This window comes from Aspergillus chevalieri, chromosome 4 (genome assembly GCF_016861735.1).
Source record: "Aspergillus chevalieri M1 DNA, chromosome 4, nearly complete sequence".
In the NCBI taxonomy this organism is placed as follows: Eukaryota; Fungi; Ascomycota; class Eurotiomycetes; order Eurotiales; family Aspergillaceae; genus Aspergillus; species Aspergillus chevalieri.
This window is the reverse complement of record NC_057365.1, coordinates 3,255,813-3,277,833: the sequence shown is the minus strand read 5'-3', so window position 1 is coordinate 3,277,833 and position 22,021 is coordinate 3,255,813. Positions and strand designations below refer to the sequence as shown.

Below are 22,021 nucleotides of genomic sequence, written 5' to 3'. Positions count from 1 at the left end.
AACCGTTTTCCGACAGACCCCTACAACTCGGTCTGAAATCCATTATACGAAGACATCCCTCTCGCTGCCTTTACTCGGCGTTTTCCCAATCAGGGTTCTATAATCACACGTTAGTCACAGCCAGAGCACAAATAGTAGACAGAAGGACATACCTTGCGCAAGATAACCAATCCCTCAAGAGTGCTGCTCAGAGGGATGTACTGTTCGTCTTCAAGCTCTGCTCTCTCGCCATACGCCAAGAGCACAGGCGTGCTCTGTGTTTGCCATCCGGTAATGGTCTTCGGCCGACCAGCCTGGCCGACAACATCCACTGCTTGTCCTACCCGCACGTTGACGGTAACAGGCTGCAGGTCCTCGTCAAGAGTAACAAGGAAGCGAGGGTACATCGCAGTGATAAGGAAGTAGAGCAGGTAGTGGTGTTCGGCGAGGATGAATTGTTTGGCGTCAATCAGCGACACGAGGACCGTAAGGAGACCAGCGGCGGACACGCGGGAGAGGACCTGGCGGTCGGTGTGGAAGGGGTTGAGGGTCATGGTACCCTTGCCCATGTGCAAAAGACCTTGGGCAATGCGGACCATGAATAGCGAGTTGGGGTCGCGGTGGTAGTAGCTTGCCAACTGTCGGAGCAACTGCGCCAAACGGGCGTTCTTCGTACCAGCACCGCATAGACCCATTGCGAAAATCGCATTAATGGCAACGTCATTGTCGTTGTCGTGACTGTACCGAGACAAAGTGTCGTAGACCTTCATCTGGGGGTTGCTGGGGCTAATCAAACCCATGGCAAGAGGAACAGCCTTCCGGATGTTGCTCGCGCCGTAGTGCATCAAGTGGCCAAACTGTCTGAGGATCATATCCTGGCCGACTTCCTCACCCATGGCAATGAGCGACAGACCCAAAACGGCGTACGACTGGACCAACTCATCCCCCTTCGACTCTTCCTTCTCGTCGATCATTTCATTGCAGATGTGAAGAAGCTCTTGCAGCTTCAGCACTGTACCAGTGCCTGCCCACGCGCAGACGGAGGCGAGAACGGAAGTGGGCTTAGCCATGGGGTGATCGACAGCCTTGAGAATGTCAAGGATCACGTCGACCTCTTCCTGGCGACCAAAGTACAAAAGCGCAAGACCAAGTGCCATGAAGCGGGTCCACTTGTCCTTGAGGTGCTTTTGCCGATCCTCATCCATCAGTGTTGTGGCAATGGCCTCACTGACCTGGTGGTTTGATGAACCAACGAAAATGAGACCCAGCGAGACAGCAGCCATCGCAGACAGCTGCATGTCGAGCGAAACGTCCTCCACAATGGGGAGCAGCACCTCCAAAAGCTCCTCCTTGTTGGATCCGGCATAAGCCAAACCGAGACCCATGATGGATGCTACCCTCATGGGAACGTTCTTGGCCTCGAGGTTATCGGGATCACTCAGGAGAGCCAACGCAGGATCGGAGTCGAGCCTAACGCCAGAGTTAAGAATACCGATAGCAAGTAGTGCACCCGCCTTAATTTGGTCTTCCGAAGCATAGGTGAATTTGTCGATCTTGTCGAGACCCTCTTCAACATCGCCCTGCAGGAGCATACCCAACGACGCTGTAGTCGACAGCATACCATCATCCTTGGTCTTCCACACCCAAGAACTCTTATCAGCATCGACCAACATCATTTTGTCATTTCCATAACCGGCGTTGGTGAAGGAGTTGACGAAAGCGCTGGCAAGGTTGTGTCTCGCCGAGTCGACATTTGTCAACCCAGCCCCACGGGTTTCCAGATGAGTCTTGTAGATATCCTCAGGCATCACGGGGTCGAGAATATTGAGTTCCTTGCCGAGAGACTTGAAGTGCTTGTGAATCGAGATGTTGTTCAAGCAGTCCATGAATGACTGGTCCTCCTCTTCCTCAAGCGAAACGTCGAGCCATATTTGTTGTCTGGCAGCAAGGAATGCCATCTGCTTCTTCAAGGACTTGTCAGAGGTCGCATTGATGTCGCTCTTGATGAGTTCGGTGTCGTTCAACCGAATTGCGACGACGATCGCCCTGGTAAGCTCGTTGAACTGAACGTAGATCTCGTGGGCCGTACGAAGGAACTGCTGGTCCTCGGGGAACGTGAGGAGGTTTACCATGCTAACCATGTAGAGGCAGACTCTCGAATACGTGTTCTCGTCCAAGTATTTCGGAATCTGGTCGATAATCTCCAGTTCGCTCATAAGGTCCACGGCGTCAGCCTCGGCGTTATGACTCAGGAAGTACGGGACGAGAGACAGCGCCAGGTCGACAAGATCCGTGGTATCTTTCTCATTATTAAGTCTGTCCTGATGCTCCTGCCCAATCTCGAGAGCCAGGTGCCGGATGTATTCGTGACCCCAAGAAGCGAGATCTTCCGATTTGGCGAGTAGGCGGTACTTGAGGGTCTCGAGCTTCTCTTCATCGCCGTAGGTCATACCGAGGACGGAAAGCATATCGGCCAGCGAGTCCTGCAATGATCCATCTTAGCTTTTATCGACCAGGTTATTTTATTATCCAGCAATACAAACGAACCTTGACGGGACCTGCCGACCACTTCTCGTATAGCGCTGTGAGGTCATCGTAATGGGGTCTGAGGAACTTGAGCGGCTTCGGGACAGCTGTCATCGACGAGGTCGAGGTCTTAATGAAGTTTTTAATTGCGTCCAATGCAGGACTGTACAGCGACGTGTCCGGTTCCTATAGCGAAAGAAAAGTCCTAGTTAACGTCATCGCCCAATAAACCGCACACTGCGCGTAGAAAAGAGAAGACGAAGAAGCTATACCTTTAACCTTTCCACAAGCATTTCAAGCTCACCCTTCAGTTGCTGGTCTTCTTCACTGAGCTCCTCTGGACGACCGTATCAGTATGGTGTGCATCGGCCAGTGTGTTGACGTCTCTCCCGCGGGACCACGATGACCTACCTTCTTGGGGCTCATCACCCTTCTTCTTCCCACCCGCCTGCTCCTTCTCGTCCTTCTGCGGCTTCTTTCCAGCGGGCACATCCTTAACATCTTCCGCCTTGCCCTTGCCCTTGTCGACGGGAGCTGACCGCTCGCCTTCTTTCGCCATGTTCGGAGGGTGTCTGGATAGGTTCTTAGGAATGCGTCACGGGGAAAAAAGGGAAAAAGCAGAGTCGGCAGTAATGGCCGTAAGAGAGAGGAAAGGATCAATGAAGCCTGCACAGCAAGCGATGCCGCAGACAAGAAAGGTATAAGGTGGTGTTGATGGTAGAGCAGAGGAGCTCTTTCTGGCTGGTCTCGCTTTCGTCGCCGCTGGGCGTTTGGTGGAGCTCCGGTGATTATGTAAGATACCTGGCGCCGGCCATAAAGACAGCTACAGAACTACAGAGAACAGTGGATTTTATGCGAAAATAAGAGCATGTTAGGACCAAATTCATGCTTCAGTCCGGTTAGAGGAATGCGGAAGGGATAGCTGATATGCTGAAGTCACCAGGTTAGTACCAGTATACGCGAGTTGGTCTTTTCACCTTTTCACCATGACAGCAGTAATTAGAATTAGAAGACGGATGTGTAAAGAAAACACCCCCAGATGCCGACGTCACCTTGTCCATAGAAAGTCCTGTTTGTTGCCCATCTCGTGGCAGCGATCTCAGTCAACACCGAGGCAAACCATGCCGGAGGTCTGCTCTGCTATCGTTTCAGAGGTCTGGGATGATTTATCCGGGTAATCGTTTATGCTGGAGGTCATGAACCACAAGATTATTCAAAACTTCTGCGCCCCAATGAGTTTGAATGGCCATAATCGCGTGGAAGTTGGGTTGGTTTCCCTGCGCGGGCGGGATTTCTTATATGGGCGGACTTGGCCATCCTTCTTCATCCACTCAACCTCGATTGTATATTCGTTTATCTCAATGAGATTTTATCTTAATTTCATCCGACTTACTTAATACGTCATCAGCGTGAATATACTTGGCATTTCAGTACAACGCCGCGTCCGGAATATAATGGACCAAATGGATGTGGATGCCCGTGAACCTCACGGCACAAAGCGGCCAGCAGAGGACGCTGAGACTGAGCCTCCCCAGAAGCCAAAGAGAATCAGAGTAAACTCCTGCGATCATATACTACAAAAAGTCAGCGAACTAACAGAAACAGGCTCTCGATCCAGATGTTGTGAACAAGATCGCGGCCGGAGAGATCATCGTGGCTCCGATGCATGCCCTGAAAGAGTTGATCGAAAACGCAGTCGACGCAGGCTCGACTTCTTTAGAAGTACTGGTCAAGGATGGTGGTCTAAAACTTCTCCAGATCACGGATAACGGACATGGTATCGATGTAAGTAGACTGTCCCTTGGAAGTGGAGTCGTACTAACCAAATCTGTAGAGAGATGATCTCCCCATTCTATGCGAAAGATTCACCACATCCAAGTTAAAAGAATTCGAGGATCTTTCCAGCATTGGTACATATGGATTTCGGGGAGAAGCGTTGGCCAGTATCAGCCATATCGCCCATCTTACTGTCACGACCAAGACGGCCGGATCCAGCTGTGCGTGGAGAGCACACTACGGTGACGGGAAGCTCGTTCCTTCGAAACCAGGGCAGTCTGCTGCTCCTAAACCTACAGCTGGACGTGGCGGAACTCAGATTACCGTAAGGACCTTACCGGCTTATATGATTTGAGTATACTAATCCCAAGCAGGTGGAAGACCTATTCTACAACGTCCCAACGAGAAGACGAGCATTCCGCTCCGCAAGCGAAGAATACGCCAAAATCCTCGATGTCGTAGGCCGGTATGCCGTGCACTGCGCTGGTGTGGCCTTCTCATGCCGCAAACATGGTGACTCAGGAGTCAGCATCTCAACACCCGCAGCAGCAAACACAGTGGACCGGATTCGGCAAATTCACGGAAGCGCTGTTGCTAATGAGTTGGTCGAATTTAAAATGGAAGATGACAAGCTGGGTTTTCGCTCTTCGGGACTCGCCACGAATGCCAATTACCATGTTAAGAAAACGGTTATACTGCTTTTCATCAACCATCGGGCGGTCGAATCAACTGTTGTCAAGAGGGCCATTGAACAGACATACTCAGCCTTCCTACCTAAGGGCGGCCATCCCTTTGTCTACATCGACTTGCAAGTTGAACCGCAACGAGTGGACGTAAACGTCCACCCAACAAAGCGTGAGGTGAACTTCCTGAACGAAGACGAAATCATCGAATCTATATGCAACGAAATCAGATCGAAACTCGCAAAGGTCGACTCAAGTCGAACCTTCTTAACACAAAGCGTTCTTCCAGGAACGGGGGTACCGACAATCGAAAGCCTTAGCCGTGACGACGAAGATACGGAGGGCAGAGCCTCAGCAACACCCAAAACCCCAGGAACAACAAAGAAACCCTACGAACACAACCTCGTACGCACAGACTCGAAAGTCCGTAAGATCACATCGATGCTCTCGCCAGCCGTGCCCGGAACCGCCTCTCGCACCGACGATGCAGAAGCCACATCATCCACCGTCCTCGACGAGGGATTACAATACGAGAACACCGACCGCGAACCTATCCGCATCGCTCTCACATCAGTCAAAAACCTCCGTGCTGGTGTCCGCGCCAACATGCATAATAATCTCACCGAGATGATCGCGTCGCATACGTACGTCGGGTTGGTGGATGAACGACGCCGTATCGCCGCCATTCAGTCCGGCGTAAAACTCTACCTTGTCGACTACGGGATGTTATGCAGCGAATTCTTCTACCAAATCGGTCTGACGGACTTTGGCAATTTCGGTATTATCAGACTCAACCCAGCGCCAAAATTGGTCGACCTCCTCCGCATCGCAGCAGAAGCAGAGAAAGAGAGCCATAAAGCACAACGACGACAACAAAGGCGAAGCGAAACAGAAGAAGAGAACGAAATATTTACAAATGCCCCCGAAATTGTTGCAAACACCCTTATCGAGCGCCGCGAAATGCTAGACGAATACTTCTCCATACAAATCTCCGAAGAAGGTGACCTTATATCCATCCCTCTACTTCTCAAAGGCTATCTTCCTTCTCTGGGCAAATTACCACGCTTCCTCCTCCGTCTTGGGCCCTACGTCAACTGGTCTGGTGAAGAAGAATGCTTCCGGACATTCCTACGGGAACTTGCAGCCTTCTACACCCCAGAACAGCTGCCACTTCCCCCATCCATTACAGGTACCAAAGATAACGGCCACAAGGGAGTACACGAATCACAAACCGAGAGCGACACTGGCGAAGACGAAGCTATCCAACAGCGCCGGTTGCAGATGGGCCGAATGTTAGAGCATACAGTCTTCCCGGCATTAAGGGCGCGCATGGTTGCCACGACACGCTTGTTAAGGGGTGTTGTGGAGGTTGCTGATCTGAAGGGGCTGTATCGGGTGTTCGAGCGTTGCTGAGAGCTCTCGAAGGGTATTCCGTGAATGGCGCGAGGGCCATGATGAGTGTGAGATAACTTTGTATGTCACTTAGTGGAGGGATCGTCCGGGGATGGCTGGAATACTTACAGCCATTTCGTCATTTTGAAAATATCTGGGCGCGTCTTCGTTTGAAAACCAGAGTATGATGAGGATTCTGTGAGGGAAGGAAGTTAGGAAGAGAAGAGAGATTATGTACCGGAGGTTGGTGGCCTAAATCTGAATAGGCAGCACACCAGCATGAGCTTTAACCGTCAGAACCACAACAAACTTCTATGCTTAAGTATCAGTTCTCTTGATAGCAAGCAACAGAAACGGGTAAGTTGAAGGCAGGTTAGAGCTGGGTTATGTAGAGTATGATCGATGGATGTTGCTCTGTAGTCGAATTCATCCGGTCCCCCGACAGCGAGACCCCGAACCTGATCGTGCAGCGGTACACATCAACACCTTGGATACGGTTCAAAAATAGAATCATAAGAATTGGTTTAACACATTTGGCAGCTAGAACAAAATTGATGCTGCGTCACAATCATTATGATTTCCGAAGTAGCAAATCCAGAAGCAACTGATTTATATCAGACGCATGATTTCAGCATTCTTTTGATTTCTCTTGTAGCCACTTTTTCTCCTTTTTAGAAGCCTTCTGAGCGCTTTCTCCAAGAAACGAAGTCAAAGCAAATGTTTGAGGCTGACAGCCAATTATCTTTGTAAAAAGCCACAGAGACCGAGATCCTTCAACAACGCAGCTCTCTTCTAGAGTGAATACACCTATTATCACTGTCAGCTGCAATAGCCTTGTTTCATTTAGCGCGGCTTATTTTCTTACCCTTCTGGCTGTCCGTTACAGTTAGTTCTATGGAATATGTAACCTCAGACCTCGGCTTTTCATAAATGAGAAGACCGCCATCGAAATTCGTGAGTTTGGCGCAGCGAATTTCTTCAATAGGTGAGTGTTTTGGCTTGAAAGAGGAATGTCGTTGAGTCTTGTACTGAGTGAATTCAGATTCCAATACTTCATGATAGGACCATGATTCTCGTGTAATGAGTTGATGGTCTTGTAGAATGTTGAGGATGGCTTTTTATTAGCGTTAATGACTGGAGGGAGTGAGATATGTCTGTTTACCCCCTTCGAAGACAGGGTGATGAGCTGTGTGTTTACTGTTCATCAATGGCTAACTAGATTCAGAATGTCAACTTGCGTCAGGAACTTACTGAGGAATGAGCTGTTCATGTTGCTTGGGTACGAGGACAATAATAGGTGTTAAAAACTTTCCTTACTGAGAATAGCTAATTCAAATGTCTGAAAATGTCGCCATGGTCCCAAGGCATTCTTTATCTATTAGGCAACATGTAAGCCAGTTAACACCCATACAAATATCCGGAGAACGGGCGAGCGCTTGCGTCTAGAGACGTCCGTTTAGCTCTTCTTTTTTGCACACTTTTTCTACACATCCTGGCAGTGGCATATGTAGTCCTGGCGCTGGTTGCTGTGTTGTTGCCTATCTGGGTATGTTGATGCCCTAACGGCTGTACGAGCTATCATTGGCTGGCTGGTGCGGAATAGTGGGGCGACGTTGACGAATCTATAGACGCCTTTGGCTAGTTATTGTGTTTTCCAAAGGTCTCTGGGGTTATGATTTATGCTGTTTGTTACTCTAAGTTGATGAAATTGAATAAAATCATCAGTGTTAAAATTCAGGGATGGAGATGGTCATTTGTTTTCATGTTTTTTCTCTCCATGCCTGTAACTGTCGCTAAACAATTCGAGACCCGGATCTGTACGAATTGGTTGAATAGAACCGTAGGCTAATAGAGGCACTGTGGTGATTGCATTCCATAACCTAGCTAGAACTGTTTGCCCCAAGCTTTATAACTTGGATCAATCATCTTCTCAAAAAGGGGCCACTTCTCCGGTACATCATTATAAGAGAAACCAGGAAAAAGTCAACCACTTCCTGATTCTCCATCTTCCGAGCCAAATCCAGATGCTCCTGCTCAGGACGAACATTAAGCTCTTCAACGAACATCTTACACATCGCCGTATGGCCCTTGCGAATGGCAGTATGAACATAGCTGTGATATTCCGGTCCCGTGCCGAAATCCTCACTGTATATATCTCCTGCTAAATGGGGATCTGCGCCCTTTTCAATGAGAAACCCTACCATCTTTTTAGCATCTTTCTCAATAGAAAATAACAACGCTGATCGCCGAATAGGTCGACCCGAAGCCCAATCTCTAGTAGGTGATCGAACATGACGCGATCTTGCATTCTGAGGAACTCTCCAAAAAATATATCAGACATGTGGACAGTACCCTTGTTCCAAAAAGACGTTGATCATGTGCAATTGGTGAACCTGGACAGCAGAAACAAGTAGGCAATTGGTCGTGCATCATCGGGCTCCCATTTCCAGTAGCAGATCGAAGATCTTGTTGTCGCCGGATTTCACGTCTAGAGAAAGAGAATTAGGTGGTTCTATGTCTTCGGTCAAATCATCGCGGTATGGTTCATTATACACCCACCGCGGGAACTCGAAGTCTGCCTTTGCGCCTCGATCGAGGAGGAGAACGATGAGTTGCTTGGAGTTTGCTTCGATGGCTCTAAAAAGGCCTTTTGGATCTCGAGAATTGCCTCCGGTGTATAGCCCTTTTTGAATAATGGATGGTAATAGAAGTCTGAGTCGATCTTGTCGTCGTTGGAGTCTGTTGTCTGGGTCCTGGCCAGATTATCCAGAAGATCTGCAGCGTTCAAAACCCCCTGTCGCTGCTGCATAGCCAAGAAGGGTCTTGTGGCATTCTTGAACGCTGGATTGCACTCGGCGATGTTTGATGAGTAAATAGTAGAAGCGGCGGTTGGTAAGGCGTAAGGCTCGGATGTCTTTGCAGCGATGTACATCGTCGGCAATCACGAGGAGGGTTTCATTGAAAAGAGTCAGGAGAGACATCATACAAAGCCGTCTCGAAGAATTCCCCGTCTTGCTTCGGACAGGATGATGAAGGTCGAAGATAAAGGACAGATCCCTGTCAGGGGCTGATGGAAGTGGGGTAGTGGAGTAACTCATTAGCTTCAATCAGTGTTTTCAAAAGAGTCATTTTTGAAAGAAGATTGGGTCGAGGAGGGAGAGAGGAATAAAGATGGTGTGATGTGCTTTTCCCGAATAGGCCATGCTGAACAAAGAACTGGATAAGCAAGCGTGAACCGAAATCAAAAGGCTCAAAATAGAAGAACTCGCGCTATTTGCATTGTGTTATCGTATCCTAAGTTTTACATCCCATGTACAGGACAGACAGCATACAGGGTCAAACAAAACCAAGCGTATATCAAGCCAGTTCGAATAGTGCGACAAATAAGAATAAAATTAACCAGTTTCCCAATTATTGACAGAGCCGATAGACTCGAAAGAAAAACACAAGACCGTTTCGTAACCCATAACAATAACCGTAGCAATGAACCGTGACCATAATCATAATCGTAACGCGTAGCCGTAACCATAGATGATGCTGAGTAGGAGGGCGTGGATTTGTACAAATGAGGGTTCATAGCTCCAAGAACCAATGGCTCGACGAAGAGCAGGGCGAATCCAAATAGAGAGTAGAGGGATTGTAGATCATGCAAGTGCAGTAGTACAAGCAGGACGAGTACTACCGGGTATAAGGCATGTTCATCAGGGCAATCTCGCGAGCCACTATCTGCCACTCGAGCTCTCGCTTCACGGGTTCGCCGCGTTTCTGTAGCTGTAGTTCTTCCCACTTCAACAGTTCATACCTTGAGTCAGATGTCAGCAATGTCCAATTCGAATAGAATATGGACAGGGGTCTTACACAAATCGCAAGTGTGGTTGTACAATAACATTAAGTCTTCTAGCACGAACGTAGCAGCTGGTGAGATATTAGCAACAGCTCAAGGCTCAGAAAATGGAAGCAGACTCACTATGCTCGTGGAAAAGAAATATTAAGAGATGCCATAACTTCTGCAATACAGATAGTCGCTGATCTCGAAACGCCAACACGGCAATGCACCAACGTAGCCGCACCGTCACGTTTTCCTCTCCCTAGAGAACTGTTAGAACGGGCTTTCCCTTTATGAGCGGAGGGGAACTCACGAATAAACTCCAAACACCGGTTAAATTCCTTTGTCAAAGGATCTATACCATTATCCCGAACATCGGTGATACTCATGAGATTCTCCGATCCAAATCTTGCGTAGTCGCCTTCTGACCAAGCCAGGGATTCGCCAATACTCAGTACACGCCGGATACCAAGTTTCCAAAGCATATCTGGGTTGTTGGCGTGTGTCAAGCTGCCCAAATACATGTACGGCAAAATGCGACTCGGGAAAGATCCGTCACAGTTATCGAACCAAGACGGTTTTGAAAGCGAAGACAGATCAGGAGTCTTCGTGGCAGGGCTTTCCTTGAGCAAGCGCTCTTGGATACCGGTAAGGTATGATACATCAATCGGATAAGCAAAGAAGTTGCGTTTTTTCTCAGTGTGAAGCTTCAACCAAGCGTCCTTTGCAGGGATCCCCTCTGCATAGATGACATACGCGAGTGCCAGTAACGAGCTCTCAGTATACCCATCGGGACCGTGGATTAGGATCTTGTAGGGCTTCCTGGACGAAGTGACCATGGGTATATCGCCTTCCGAGTCCGACTCATCCGCCGACCCGTTCGAGTTTGCCAGATAGTGCATCCAGCGAATGGTATTCACGAAATTTTCCAGCTCCCTCTGCTCACCAGGGCCGGAGGAGGGTGGCATAAGCGAGCCGGACGACGAAAATTCCAGTCGCTGGGGGCCATTTTTAAGCTTCCTCTCAAGATGATCCAGAACGTGTGGTGGTGGGATACTGGCTAGGTCGTTTGCTTCAATCAATAGATCAAACCTTTCGTCGCGCGTCGACTCCCAGGCCTTGGGTTTTAACAGGTACTCCGGGGTTGGTCCTTGCCAAACATTTGTCGAAATTTCTGATGCCTCGGTCATGGAATACATTTCCAGTCTTTCCCATAGGACTGAAATTTGTTAGAAACAATTACCAATGCGCTTGCGTTGGGGAACTCACAGAAATCCATGACCTGGCCCGTCATCTCGCCTCGCGAGTCGATAGTCACCAAGCTGGGGTATCGTTCTTCTACTTCGCGGAAGGAACCTGTAGAAAGGTTAGATACCGTGGGGGATGGGCAAGATCGGGAATGAACTAACTTGTGAGGATGAAGGTATTGAACTCCGGTACCAGCCGCTTTGGGTCGTTCTTCATTTTCCAATCATGTTGTGCGGTCGCGATTCTGGCAGCAATGTCGAGGACGTTGTTCTGGTCGGCCTCATCATCTCCGTAGACAATTATATCCGAGAGCGGCGCCAGCTTTGCCGTCTGAATCTGGAAGTTGCGCACTGAGAAGCCTTCTGGAGGATCTGGGAACAGGAACTCCAGGCCTGACGGCGCCAGCACCTCGGTTGGGGCCACTGCGCCTTTGAGTCTGGACGCCGCGAGATCTCCTCCCACCTTGACAATGGTGATACCTCGCCAGCATTTAGGTGCTTGTCGTAGGGAGCGTTTGCGGTTGGTGAAGAATCCAAGCTGCAGACGATTCCTTGGGTGAAGCCCATGCAACCAAGGGAAAACCTGACTGGGGTCCGGCAATGGCTGCGATGCCCAATGGTCCAATGCGGCTGCCAGCGATTCTATATCAATGGTATACACTGGAGGAAATCTCGACATCTGGAAGTATGCATCGGGAGGGTAGAGCAAAGACGACACCTGCTCTTCATCGCTGTTTTCTCGTACGTCCGGGGATGGTGAATGTGAGGCAGGAGACGGGCCCGTTGGGCAAACTGGTAAGTGTTTGTTGGGGATAGGGGTCGGGTTTCTGTTCAAGTTGAACGCGGTGATGTCGGAGGAGGATCGCGGCGCTTGCTGCTGTACCACGACCGTGGCCATGACGATAAGGATGCGGCGCTTCTCGTGGTAGTCGTCGATGAATACACGCTGGCTTTCGTGCTATAATGAGAACGAGTTGCGCGACAGTAGCATATGCAGATCGATAGATTTGAGAAAGAGGGACAATCCAGGTGGCATCAATTGGCCATCCAAGATTCAATCAGGATTCAAGGACCTGGAAAGAGGGGGGGCCACTTTTTATTAGCATTAGACTATGAGGTCAGTGTGGAGATGTATCCATACCAGGCGACGGATACGGATATCAAATAGCCTTAAGGGGCTGGTCCAAGTATCGACGCGGAGGAACGAGAAGATGGCGACAAGCGAAGAATGAGAAAGAATGAGACCAGGCGATATCTAAAATATCGAGAATCCGAATGCAGAGACACGAGGGGATCTCCTGACAGGCGTCTAGTATGCGGGCGTAGGGATCAACCTTGGTCTGTGGAATGCGATAAACCGGGAGATAAGGAGATCCACTGCGATGGGGAAACCAACGCAGAAGCCAGGATTAGGTAGAAATAGAAGTGAAATGGAGTGAATTTGTCTTGGAGGAAGGATATGGAGGACTAAGCGATGGGGAAGATGAAGTTAAAGAAGTCGAGTTGTCGAGTAGAGAAGAGAAAGTCACGGGATGGGGAGGGGTAACTGGGCATAAATGATGGTGTTATTTGGGGGACGAGACTACCCAGTGAATATCATTCTATTTTATTGTTGATCCTAATTCAATTCCTTTCCTTTATCAACAACCAGTAAGTCAATTTTTATCTGCTGTCATGGTCGCCTCGTTCTCTCCGGGCATCTATCCACTGATAGATCAGTGCCCTCCATTTCAGCTTCCCCTCTTCCATAACCAAATCACGACTCTCGCTGGAAACCCAACCACAGGCCTAGACGCCACTCGAAGTATGCTCGGGCTATTGCATCGGCCAATGGCTGCGACGTCTTCTCCAACCGGGCTGCACGTTGAGTCGGCTACATGCTCATTGTACAGATACTCTGCTTGGGACTGACAAGACTTGACCAATTCGATTCTAACGCTTTGTGCTTTCTACCTCCCCGCTTCCGTAGTAACCACGGTTCTACTTCCCTGGACCATGGTGGCTTGCTTTATTGTCTTCCACTCATGACGCTTCAATAAACATTTCTACGATCGCTTTTATGTCTATGACGATGCCATCGATGTGTATCCTGCACAGGACAGAGTAAGTACTTTATGTCTCAGGTTAAGTTCTCGGTCCTCCGGACTGATCTTTCTGGCTGTGGACAGCCCGAGGACCAATGGAAACAAACATCGAGGATCCCATCCCGGTCTATCAAACCCACTGCAGTTCCTATGCGAGTTGGTCGCGCATACCTCCGGACAGCGATTGGAGACACGGTCCCCTTTGCGATCTTTTACCCTAGAAAGGCAGGAAATATCCGTGAGAGAGCTTACAAGCACTGGGTCGAAGATTGGCAGGGATCAGCAACTCTGACATCAACAGTATGAAGGCTATGTGCGCTGATGTTTGTGGTTCGTGTGTCAAATTGCTATCCGGGCCAAGTGGTCGAACTGGAGCGGTTCTTGATGTGTTGTCCTTGCAAATCGCAGGATGAGGCGATGGTCTTTTGTCTTATTTTTCGACTGCTCTCACACGCCCATACATGCGGCGCGAAGTCGCGCAAACGGATGTCTTCCCACATTTGCACGATGCACGTACTCACATTGCAGGACCAGACTGGCATCCTTTGCTCTCATTCGAACCGATGCGATACAATTTCCCGAGAAATACCTACTGACACAAGTACCAGTGACAAATATATGCATAACTTTTGTTCCTAACAAACAAACTCCAGTGTCGGTTCTCGCCTCTATATCCAAAGCGACCTGCCCAAATCTACTCAAACACCAGCCTGCTCCCTAAGCTCCTGCGCAAGCTGCAACAAATAGAACCTCACCATATCGGGCGGAACACCTTCAAACCCCTTCGCGATCTTCTGAACCTCACCCCGCCCCTTCTCATACGCCTGCAAATCCCGATTCCCATATACATCCCGACCGGCCGCATATCCAGTCGAAAGATTGCGGAAAAACACGTTTACCCCTACACTAACCTCACCCGTCGGAGAGGCAGTGTGTAGCCATAGTGGTGGGATGAAGAGGATATCGCCGGGTTTGAGGATGGCCTCCTGGGGTGAGGTGCCTGGAGGACAAGCGACGGAGCCATCGAGGTTCCGGAATATATCGACATTTGAGCTGGAGGCGCCCGGTGGCACGTGGAGATGTTGGACATCGCTTGGAGGGAAGAGGACAAGTTTTCTTTCGCCGCGAACTTGGCATAGGACGTTTGCCATTACCTAAATATCGTTTAGCATGATCCGCCATTTGTTAGAACGGAATACTCACATCATAGTGAAGCCAAAGTGTAACAAACCCCGAGATCCTCAACGGCGAACTGTGTGCGTTCTCCATCACGAATGACAACGCTGCTGGTAACTGAAAGTCACGATGTAGGTTGGGAAAATCGACAGCCAGGTTTGCAGGGAGCTTGGAGGGCTGATCTGCAGAGATGGACCGCAGATATTGTCTACCACCGGCATGCACCTCATCCATGAATGTCCCAAATTCTTTGGTCGTGTAGGCAAAGTTCTTGGATTGGAAACTCATGTGTTCTGATTGAGCTTCGTGCACGACAATCTTGCGGTCGCTACCAACAGCATCGGTAAGGTATTCTTTCGTCCAGAGATTCCTGCAAGGCCCAATATCAGATCCCTCAATGACCACCGGTTTGCCATCAGCGAGAATCTGCTGGAACTGAGCAGGTTCCTGAACTTTAACCCGCGGTATCACCGGTATCCCTTCGACCTTTTGCAGGACAGATTTCTCTGGAGATTTCTGGGTTACGGAAGTTTTCGTCGGTTGCACGTTCTCCGCAACCACTGCCCATTTATTCTCAAGAGTGGACTCCGTCCGCTTCAACACCCAAGTTCCCTCTGTCCAGAATGTCCCGAATGAGAAGCACACCGCGCCACCACCCAGAATGACGAGCTGGTCTGAACTAGCGGCATGGCTGGCATGGCCGGTCAGTAGCGGACGCGGTCCTCGGAAGTCCTTTCCAAGCCCTATTTCCGAGATTAAATTACCATTCCAATCATCACCCGAATCCAGGCATTTGAGGAGCTCTTTGAAGTCCAAAAGTAGAATCTCTTTGTCTGCAGGCACGATCTGGCGAGGCATGATGCCTCCAGCGACAACGAGTCCCCACGGGGTGCTGTTGGTCGTGGCTCCGAAGCGGGTCGTGTATTTGAGCAGAGGTTCGCTTTGCAGAGCGTAGGTTAGGTCGTTGAAATGCAAAGTGTATTTTCCATCTGTCCTCTGATGGAGGGTCAATGTCCATATATCCTCCATGATTTTGCTGTCTTTTCCAACTCCTCCGAAGAGAATACCTGTCTCTGAGCGGCCTTCGAAGGTTCCCTTGTTTGTTTGGCTCTCGAGGAGTTCCAAGCACGCCCCCAATCGAGCGGGGGGCTTCTCGCCAAACGTCTCGACTGCTTGCCATCCATTTCCATTCTCGTTCCATAGAATCCACGAGTCCAGCACTTGACCATCGCTGGTTTTCCCTCCGTAAATAAGGACGCCCTCAGTCTCGTCTGGAAGAGCCACCCTTACTGCAGAGTGTCTGAAGCGAGGCTCTGGAAGGCTATGAGTCGGCTTCCATTGCCCTCCCTTCCTCAGCCAGCAATCTTGAAAAACTGCTGCTGGCGAGGCTCTACCGCCCACCAACAGACAGTCATCACCGGCTAGAGGCGTCACTGTATGACACATTCGGGCGGGCATATCATTTGGTGGGAAAGGTTGACTTGACCTAGTAACCGCTTTGGACTTCCCATAAAGGCTCGTGGATGCAAGTCGCGTCTGCCGACCTAGTCCGCCATGGTAACCCAGGGAATGGTCAGTGTCCGGAACGATTGCGCCATATCTCCGCTGGTCATTTCCTTGCAGACAATGAGAAAGTAGCGTGTAGCTAGGAGAGACAGATGGACAAGGATCCTCATATTCGGGCTCGTGATTGGAGGTTGGTTCTCTTGTAGAAGCGTGTAGGAGGAAATAGTGTGATGCGAATAGCGCGAACTCTTCCCATTCGTCAAATGCCTCGACACTGTCCAGCGACGCCCTTGTTGAACTACTCAGGAAGTCGTCGTCTGACCATAGGTCCCATAGACTTCTGGCCTGCGCTTGCGTCCAGCCGGCATTCCTGAACCGCCGTTCTTGTTCGCGTAGCGAGGGATATTCGTGGATCGAGTATAACGGCGCCCCGAGTTTGTTGAAGTGCTTCATCATCGTTGATGCAAAGGGATGCTCCGGTCCGTCGGGGAAGAACTGCTCCAAGATACAGAACTGGGCGTCTTTAGTCCCCTGTTAGCCAGTTTCCGGAGTATATTTGAAAAGGGAATGAAGCCCTGACCACTGCTCAGCTTGGAAGCCCAGTTGACGACCGCATTCGCAGATTCGACGTCCATATATGTGAGAGAAACTTCGGCCAGATATAGAACCGAACACTTAGCTGGAAGCACCTCATTGTGCAAGGTCTTATCCAGCTTCTCTATGTTCTTCAAATCACAACCTATCGCCAGATAGTGGTCGCTGCGTATTTGAACGGCCTTGTCATCTGGAAAGAACTCTACATTCTCGAGGTGGTCTGTGATCTCGCTGGTCCGCTGGATTGCCGTCTTCTTGTTGACCATGAGCTTCTCATAGTCGATATCCACGAACGTCGTATCTCTACACAGGGGCTTTTCGGCGCTGAGCATCATGAATGGGAGAGGATCACTACGAAAGCCCAGCTCTTAGTATACTTTTTCTCCCCTGAAAGCTATCTTGCCTACGACTCACAATCCACACCCGAGATTCAGGACGAATTTGGGCTTATCTGATGGCTCTTGCATGAAGCGACGCACTGATTCCGCCATGGCGTACATGCGCAACCAATATCCACGGTTGATCAACGGGGCCCGTCGTTGGGGCTTCTTGACGAAGTAGCGGAAGAAATGGGGCTTGGGGTAGTAGAACATCTCGACGCTTCGTTTCGACACAATGCTGCTATTGTTCGTCTAAATAGGTTATTCCGTAAACCGTTAGCCTGTATTCTTCTTATTCGTTCCAAAAAAAAAAAAAAAAAGACATACCCCCATTACCAAGTCAGCTTCTTTCTCAGCCTTAGCGCTGACAGCAGGTACGGCATTTTTCTTCTTGGGCGCCATGATCAGTGCCTGTAAAGACGTTCAACTAATAAATTGAATCGCACTTTATACTCCGTCAAGTCATTGTGGGCGCAAAAACTCCGCCGAGAATCAAGATGTGGCCCAAGCGTCGCGTCTCGCTTGGCGCGTCTAATAGACGCCAGACGACGGCCGGAAGAACTGCGGTTCAGCGATCCCCCGGACCCTCCGACGACAGACATCCCTCTCGTTATACTCTGATTCAACAACCTGTTTGTATGTTTTGATGCTGGAGGATTGAACGCGTTGTTTTTCATCAGGTGAACCAGGATATGCGACGCAACGATACTCTTTGACTAGTAACAACGCGACGGGATATCTCGTTGAGGCCCCTCCTTTATTATCGTCGTCACTGTCACCATAGTCGTCACTATCTATCGTCTCGGTCCGAGACCGCGGGGAGCTTATAGCTTGCAAGCTATTCAGACACACAGTGAATGGTTCAATAGTGCGACTGAGTACCCTCTTAGCAAGTCGATTTTCATCCCCTTTTCTCTTTTTTTTTTTTTGGTTCCCGTCACCCCTCTCCCATCTATCAACATGGAAATGAACTTCGTGACTTTCAATCAGGACTACAGCTACCTGGCTGTTGGTAAGAAACCCGACAATCCATACGCAGTATAAAGCATTCCTTGACCTCTTGAAGCAACGTCCAAAGGGTTTCGGATATTCACGACAGATCCCTTCGCTAAGAGCCATGAGACGAAGGAGGGGAATATCGCCATTATTGAGATGCTCTTCTCGACGTCTCTAGTGGCTTTGATTCTGTCGCCTCGTCGCCTTCAGATCACTAATACAAAGGTTCGTAGGACTCCCCAGGTGGGCATACATAGATTTTCTTGTTATTATGATTAAAAATATGGGCAAACGATTGGATTATCAGTTGCGCTCGGTTACGAAGCATCATGTTAACTCTCCTCCCTTGTCTCATAGCGCCAATCTACAATATGCGAATTGACATTCCCGACTACCGTGCTTGCAGTCAAGCTGAACCGGAAACGGCTGGTGATCGTGCTAGAAGACCAGATCTATCTCTACGATATTCAGACCATGAAGCTGTTGAATACCATCGCAACCTCACCGAACCCCAACGGTAAGAGCTGCACTCCATGGCTGACGCTAGAATCCAGCTCCTGACCTACTATAAACAGCTACTTGCGCCCTGTCACCCTCCTCGGACAACTGCTACCTCGCATACCCTCTTCCACAGAAAGCGCCCCCTTCGTCGTTTCAACCGCCAGCTCATGCGCCACCAGGAAGCACACATGTCTCGCCAACAAGCGGCGAAGTTTTGATTTTCGATACCCTCAAGCTGGAGGCGATCAACGTCGTGGAAGCGCATCGATCTCCATTAGCATGTATCACTCTCAATAGCGATGGGACATTACTCGCAACGGCTTCGGATAAGGGAACGATTGTTCGAGTGTTTTCGGTACCCGATGGTCACAAGCTCTACCAATTCCGCCGAGGCTCGATGCCCTCCAGAATCTACAGCATGTCCTTCAATACCACGTCCACCTTACTTTGCGTCTCATCGTCGACCGAAACAATTCATATCTTCAAACTGAGTCCTCAAAGCCAGGCTCCAGAAAGCTCCTATTCGCCGGGAGGCTATGACAGAGCGTCGATCAGTCAAAGCTCCACGCTAACTCCCGAATCCGATGACATGGGCGAAGAACGATCACCATCCGACTTCGCTTCTAGGAAACACAATGGGACACTGATGGGAATGTTACGGCGGACGTCACAAAGCGTGGGGAGCTCCGTCGCAGCAAAGGTCGGGGGATATCTCCCGAAAGGTGTTAGTGAAATGTGGGAACCAGCGCGCGATTTCGCTTGGATCAAATTACCAAAGCCCAACCAAGGCCCTGGGGGCGCAGCCAGTTCCGGTCCGCTGAAGAGCGTGGTTGCTATGAGCAGCAACACACCTCAGGTGATGGTCGTAACTAGTGACGGCAACTTCTACGTCTTCAGTATCGATTTATCGAAAGGAGGTGAAGGGACTCTGACAAAGCAGTACTCGTAAGTTTCCCGTGTCTCTTGCTCGTTTGCATTGCTGATTGTATACTCATAGGGTACTCGATTCGAACGACAGGCTGGGATATTCTGTGATGGACTACTAGCGCCAAATCGGCTGATCAGCGTAGCGTGCGATTCGTTTCTTTTTCTCTTTTTTCATTTATTATTATCATTATATATACCATTTGCTTTCGATGTTCATCTTTCTCTAGGCGTCAATTTCTTCTTGGCGGGCTGTTGTCATTTTGCTTCGCTTTCTTTGAACTGCATCAGTTTTATTTTCTTTTTTTGAACTAGTTCAGACCGCATGGCTTTGACATCGGATCTTTATAGCTCACTGGATGAGGATGAAGCATTGTCAATTAGCCCTGATTTGTTGTCCATAGCCGAATGAATATATTGCCGCGCGAGCGCGATGCGAAACACAACATAAACATTCTTTCGCCAAGTCTCTAAACTCCCGTTTTTGAAATACATGTCAACAAATAAAGCCAGTATCTGATTGCTGGACATAACTCTTCAACTTCCATAGAACCCAGTTAGGATATCAAAAGAAATTTCCTGGAAGTCACGTGGCGCGGATGCAAAAAATCGAATTAACATCCAACCAACACTGAACTTGAATAATGACACAAATTGCGGAATCAGACTTGCAGCAATGGAAACCCAAGAAAAGAATCACAAGCACAACAACCATGGGAAGTCCAAACCAAAAACCTCCCAAACCCGCCCCAAAAAATACTCCCAACCCCTCCAAAAAGGCATCCGCGACTTCGTAACAGCACACCTCCCACCGTCCCACCTCCCAGCCTACAACCTTTCCCTAGAAACCCTCATGGATGCCCTCCCAAAACGCTACACAGTATACCAACCCCTCCTCCTCCTCCCGCCAAACGCGCTCACCACACCACCAGCCTGGGGCGCGCTGTACGCAGCCCTGGACGACTCCCAACGAGTTGCGCTGTTTGAATCGGTGGTGCGCAGTTTTCGGAATATGGGCGTTACGCATGTTGCTATGAATGCGCCTATTGCTCCTACTCATCCATTGGGGCAGGAGAATAGGATTAGGAGTCCGGTGGGTTTGGTTCCGTTGTATGGGGATTTTGGGAGTGCGCCGTGTGCGTCTGCGGGTGGGGAGGGAGATGCGGATAATGCGCATCCGTCTGAGAGTGATCTACAAAGGGCGCTGTGGGTGCATACTGTACAAAACCAGGGAATTGTGCAGACCTGGGCGCCGCTGTATACAATGTTCTCGAGGGGGAATATTACCGAGAAGGCACGGGTCTTGGGGCATGCGGGGGTGTTTGAGGGGTTGGATGAGGAGTCTTTAGCTGGCGAGGAGGTTGGGGATGTTGGTGTTGTTGATATGTATGCTGGGATTGGGTATTTTGTGTTTTCGTATTTGAAGAGGGGGGTTAAGAGGGTTTGGGGGTGGGAGATTAATGGGTGGTCGATTGAGGGGTTACGACGGGGCTGTGTTGCGAATGGATGGGGTTGCAGGGTTGTTAAGTTGCGGGATGATGGGGGGTTGATGGATGGGTCTATTCCGGAGCTTGTTGATGGTCTTGATGATGAGACGAGGGTGGTAATCTTTCATGGTGATAATCGGTTTGCGGCTGGTATATTGAACGAGGTTCGGAACCTGATGCAGCCCAGGCAGATATGGAATAGCATCAGGCATGCCAACTTGGGGTTGCTTCCTTCATCTCGCGATTCTTGGGATAATGCTACCCGGATGATTGATATGGACAAAGGAGGCTGGATCCATGTCCACGAGAACGTTGATGTTCAGAGGATCGACAAGATGAAGGACGATATTGTGGCTGAGATTGGACGACTGCGATCTCAAAATTGCTCTGACTCGAGTTGTACTGAGCGAACCGTTGAGTGTCGGCATGTTGAGCGTGTGAAGACGTATGCGCCGGGTGTTATGCACTGCGTTTTTGATATTAGATTAAGTCAATGAGAATCCGCTGGCAAACCATCTACATGACAGAAGTAAAGCTGTTCCGGCCATTGTACTTGTACGACGAAAGTATATTAAAATGAAAAAAGTGGTGGTATTCGCTTTTTTATAGTTTCTCTGTGCTAAAGCATTCTCCTTTCCCCTCTCTCCGTTGAATCCACACCTACAACAAAACCTCCTATTTCTAGTGTACGATTCGGCCACTGTAAACCTAGCTCCTGGAAAAAATGCAAAAGCACAGAAGCAGCAATCACCGGCAAAACACTAACCAATTCGCCCAATCCAGCAAACTTAGGAGGAATCCGCGCCATGACAAACGCACCAGCACCAAGTAAGATAGCAGAGAAGTTGTAGACAAAGCTCCACGAAAATTGAACTTGATCCGGTTAGACGTTTTCTTGCTTAAAGTTATGGCAGTGAGAACCCCAGTCAGGCTGGGACACGTGA

The 22,021-nt window shown here is 49.5% G+C and overlaps 7 protein-coding genes across 7 annotated transcripts; 3 read left to right on the top strand and 4 right to left on the bottom strand.

Moving 5' to 3' along the window:
* Positions 1-70: 70 nt before the first annotated feature.
* RPN1 (proteasome regulatory particle base subunit RPN1) lies at positions 71-3,064 on the bottom strand (the record flags this gene model as incomplete). The annotated part of the gene is made up of 5 exons (XM_043279462.1): positions 71-97; positions 153-2,462; positions 2,527-2,691; positions 2,778-2,842; positions 2,917-3,064. 5 exons carry the CDS (start codon positions 3,062-3,064, stop codon positions 71-73), a joined length of 2,715 nt encoding a protein of 904 aa, XP_043137139.1.
* Positions 3,065-3,959: 895 nt separating this feature from the next.
* MLH1 (mismatch repair ATPase MLH1) lies at positions 3,960-6,377 on the top strand (the record flags this gene model as incomplete). The annotated part of the gene is made up of 4 exons (XM_043279461.1): positions 3,960-4,058; positions 4,111-4,290; positions 4,340-4,606; positions 4,656-6,377. The coding sequence occupies 4 exons, from the start codon at positions 3,960-3,962 to the stop codon at positions 6,375-6,377; spliced, it is 2,268 nt and encodes a 755-aa protein (XP_043137138.1).
* A 2,408-nt stretch (positions 6,378-8,785) lies between these two features.
* ACHE_41179S (uncharacterized protein) lies at positions 8,786-9,288 on the bottom strand (the record flags this gene model as incomplete). Its single annotated transcript, XM_043279460.1, has 2 exons — positions 8,786-8,844; positions 8,910-9,288. 2 exons carry the CDS (start codon positions 9,286-9,288, stop codon positions 8,786-8,788), a joined length of 438 nt encoding a protein of 145 aa, XP_043137137.1.
* Positions 9,289-10,034: 746 nt separating this feature from the next.
* Positions 10,035-12,327, bottom strand: pps1 (tyrosine/serine/threonine protein phosphatase PPS1; the record flags this gene model as incomplete). Its single annotated transcript, XM_043279459.1, has 6 exons — positions 10,035-10,158; positions 10,215-10,271; positions 10,324-10,444; positions 10,496-11,401; positions 11,452-11,538; positions 11,592-12,327. The coding sequence occupies 6 exons, from the start codon at positions 12,325-12,327 to the stop codon at positions 10,035-10,037; spliced, it is 2,031 nt and encodes a 676-aa protein (XP_043137136.1).
* A 1,884-nt stretch (positions 12,328-14,211) lies between these two features.
* PPM2 (tRNA methyltransferase PPM2) lies at positions 14,212-17,571 on the bottom strand (the record flags this gene model as incomplete). Its single annotated transcript, XM_043279458.1, has 5 exons — positions 14,212-14,667; positions 14,717-16,716; positions 16,776-17,140; positions 17,204-17,421; positions 17,497-17,571. The coding sequence occupies 5 exons, from the start codon at positions 17,569-17,571 to the stop codon at positions 14,212-14,214; spliced, it is 3,114 nt and encodes a 1,037-aa protein (XP_043137135.1).
* A 558-nt stretch (positions 17,572-18,129) lies between these two features.
* Positions 18,130-19,712, top strand: ATG18 (phosphoinositide binding protein ATG18; the record flags this gene model as incomplete). Its single annotated transcript, XM_043279457.1, has 5 exons — positions 18,130-18,181; positions 18,236-18,390; positions 18,523-18,682; positions 18,741-19,611; positions 19,664-19,712. The coding sequence occupies 5 exons, from the start codon at positions 18,130-18,132 to the stop codon at positions 19,710-19,712; spliced, it is 1,287 nt and encodes a 428-aa protein (XP_043137134.1).
* Positions 19,713-20,266: 554 nt separating this feature from the next.
* ACHE_41175A (tRNA(Phe) (4-demethylwyosine(37)-C(7)) aminocarboxypropyltransferase) lies at positions 20,267-21,574 on the top strand (the record flags this gene model as incomplete). The annotated part of the gene is made up of 1 exon (XM_043279456.1): positions 20,267-21,574. One exon carries the CDS (start codon positions 20,267-20,269, stop codon positions 21,572-21,574), a length of 1,308 nt encoding a protein of 435 aa, XP_043137133.1.
* Between the last annotated feature and the right edge of the window lie 447 nt (positions 21,575-22,021).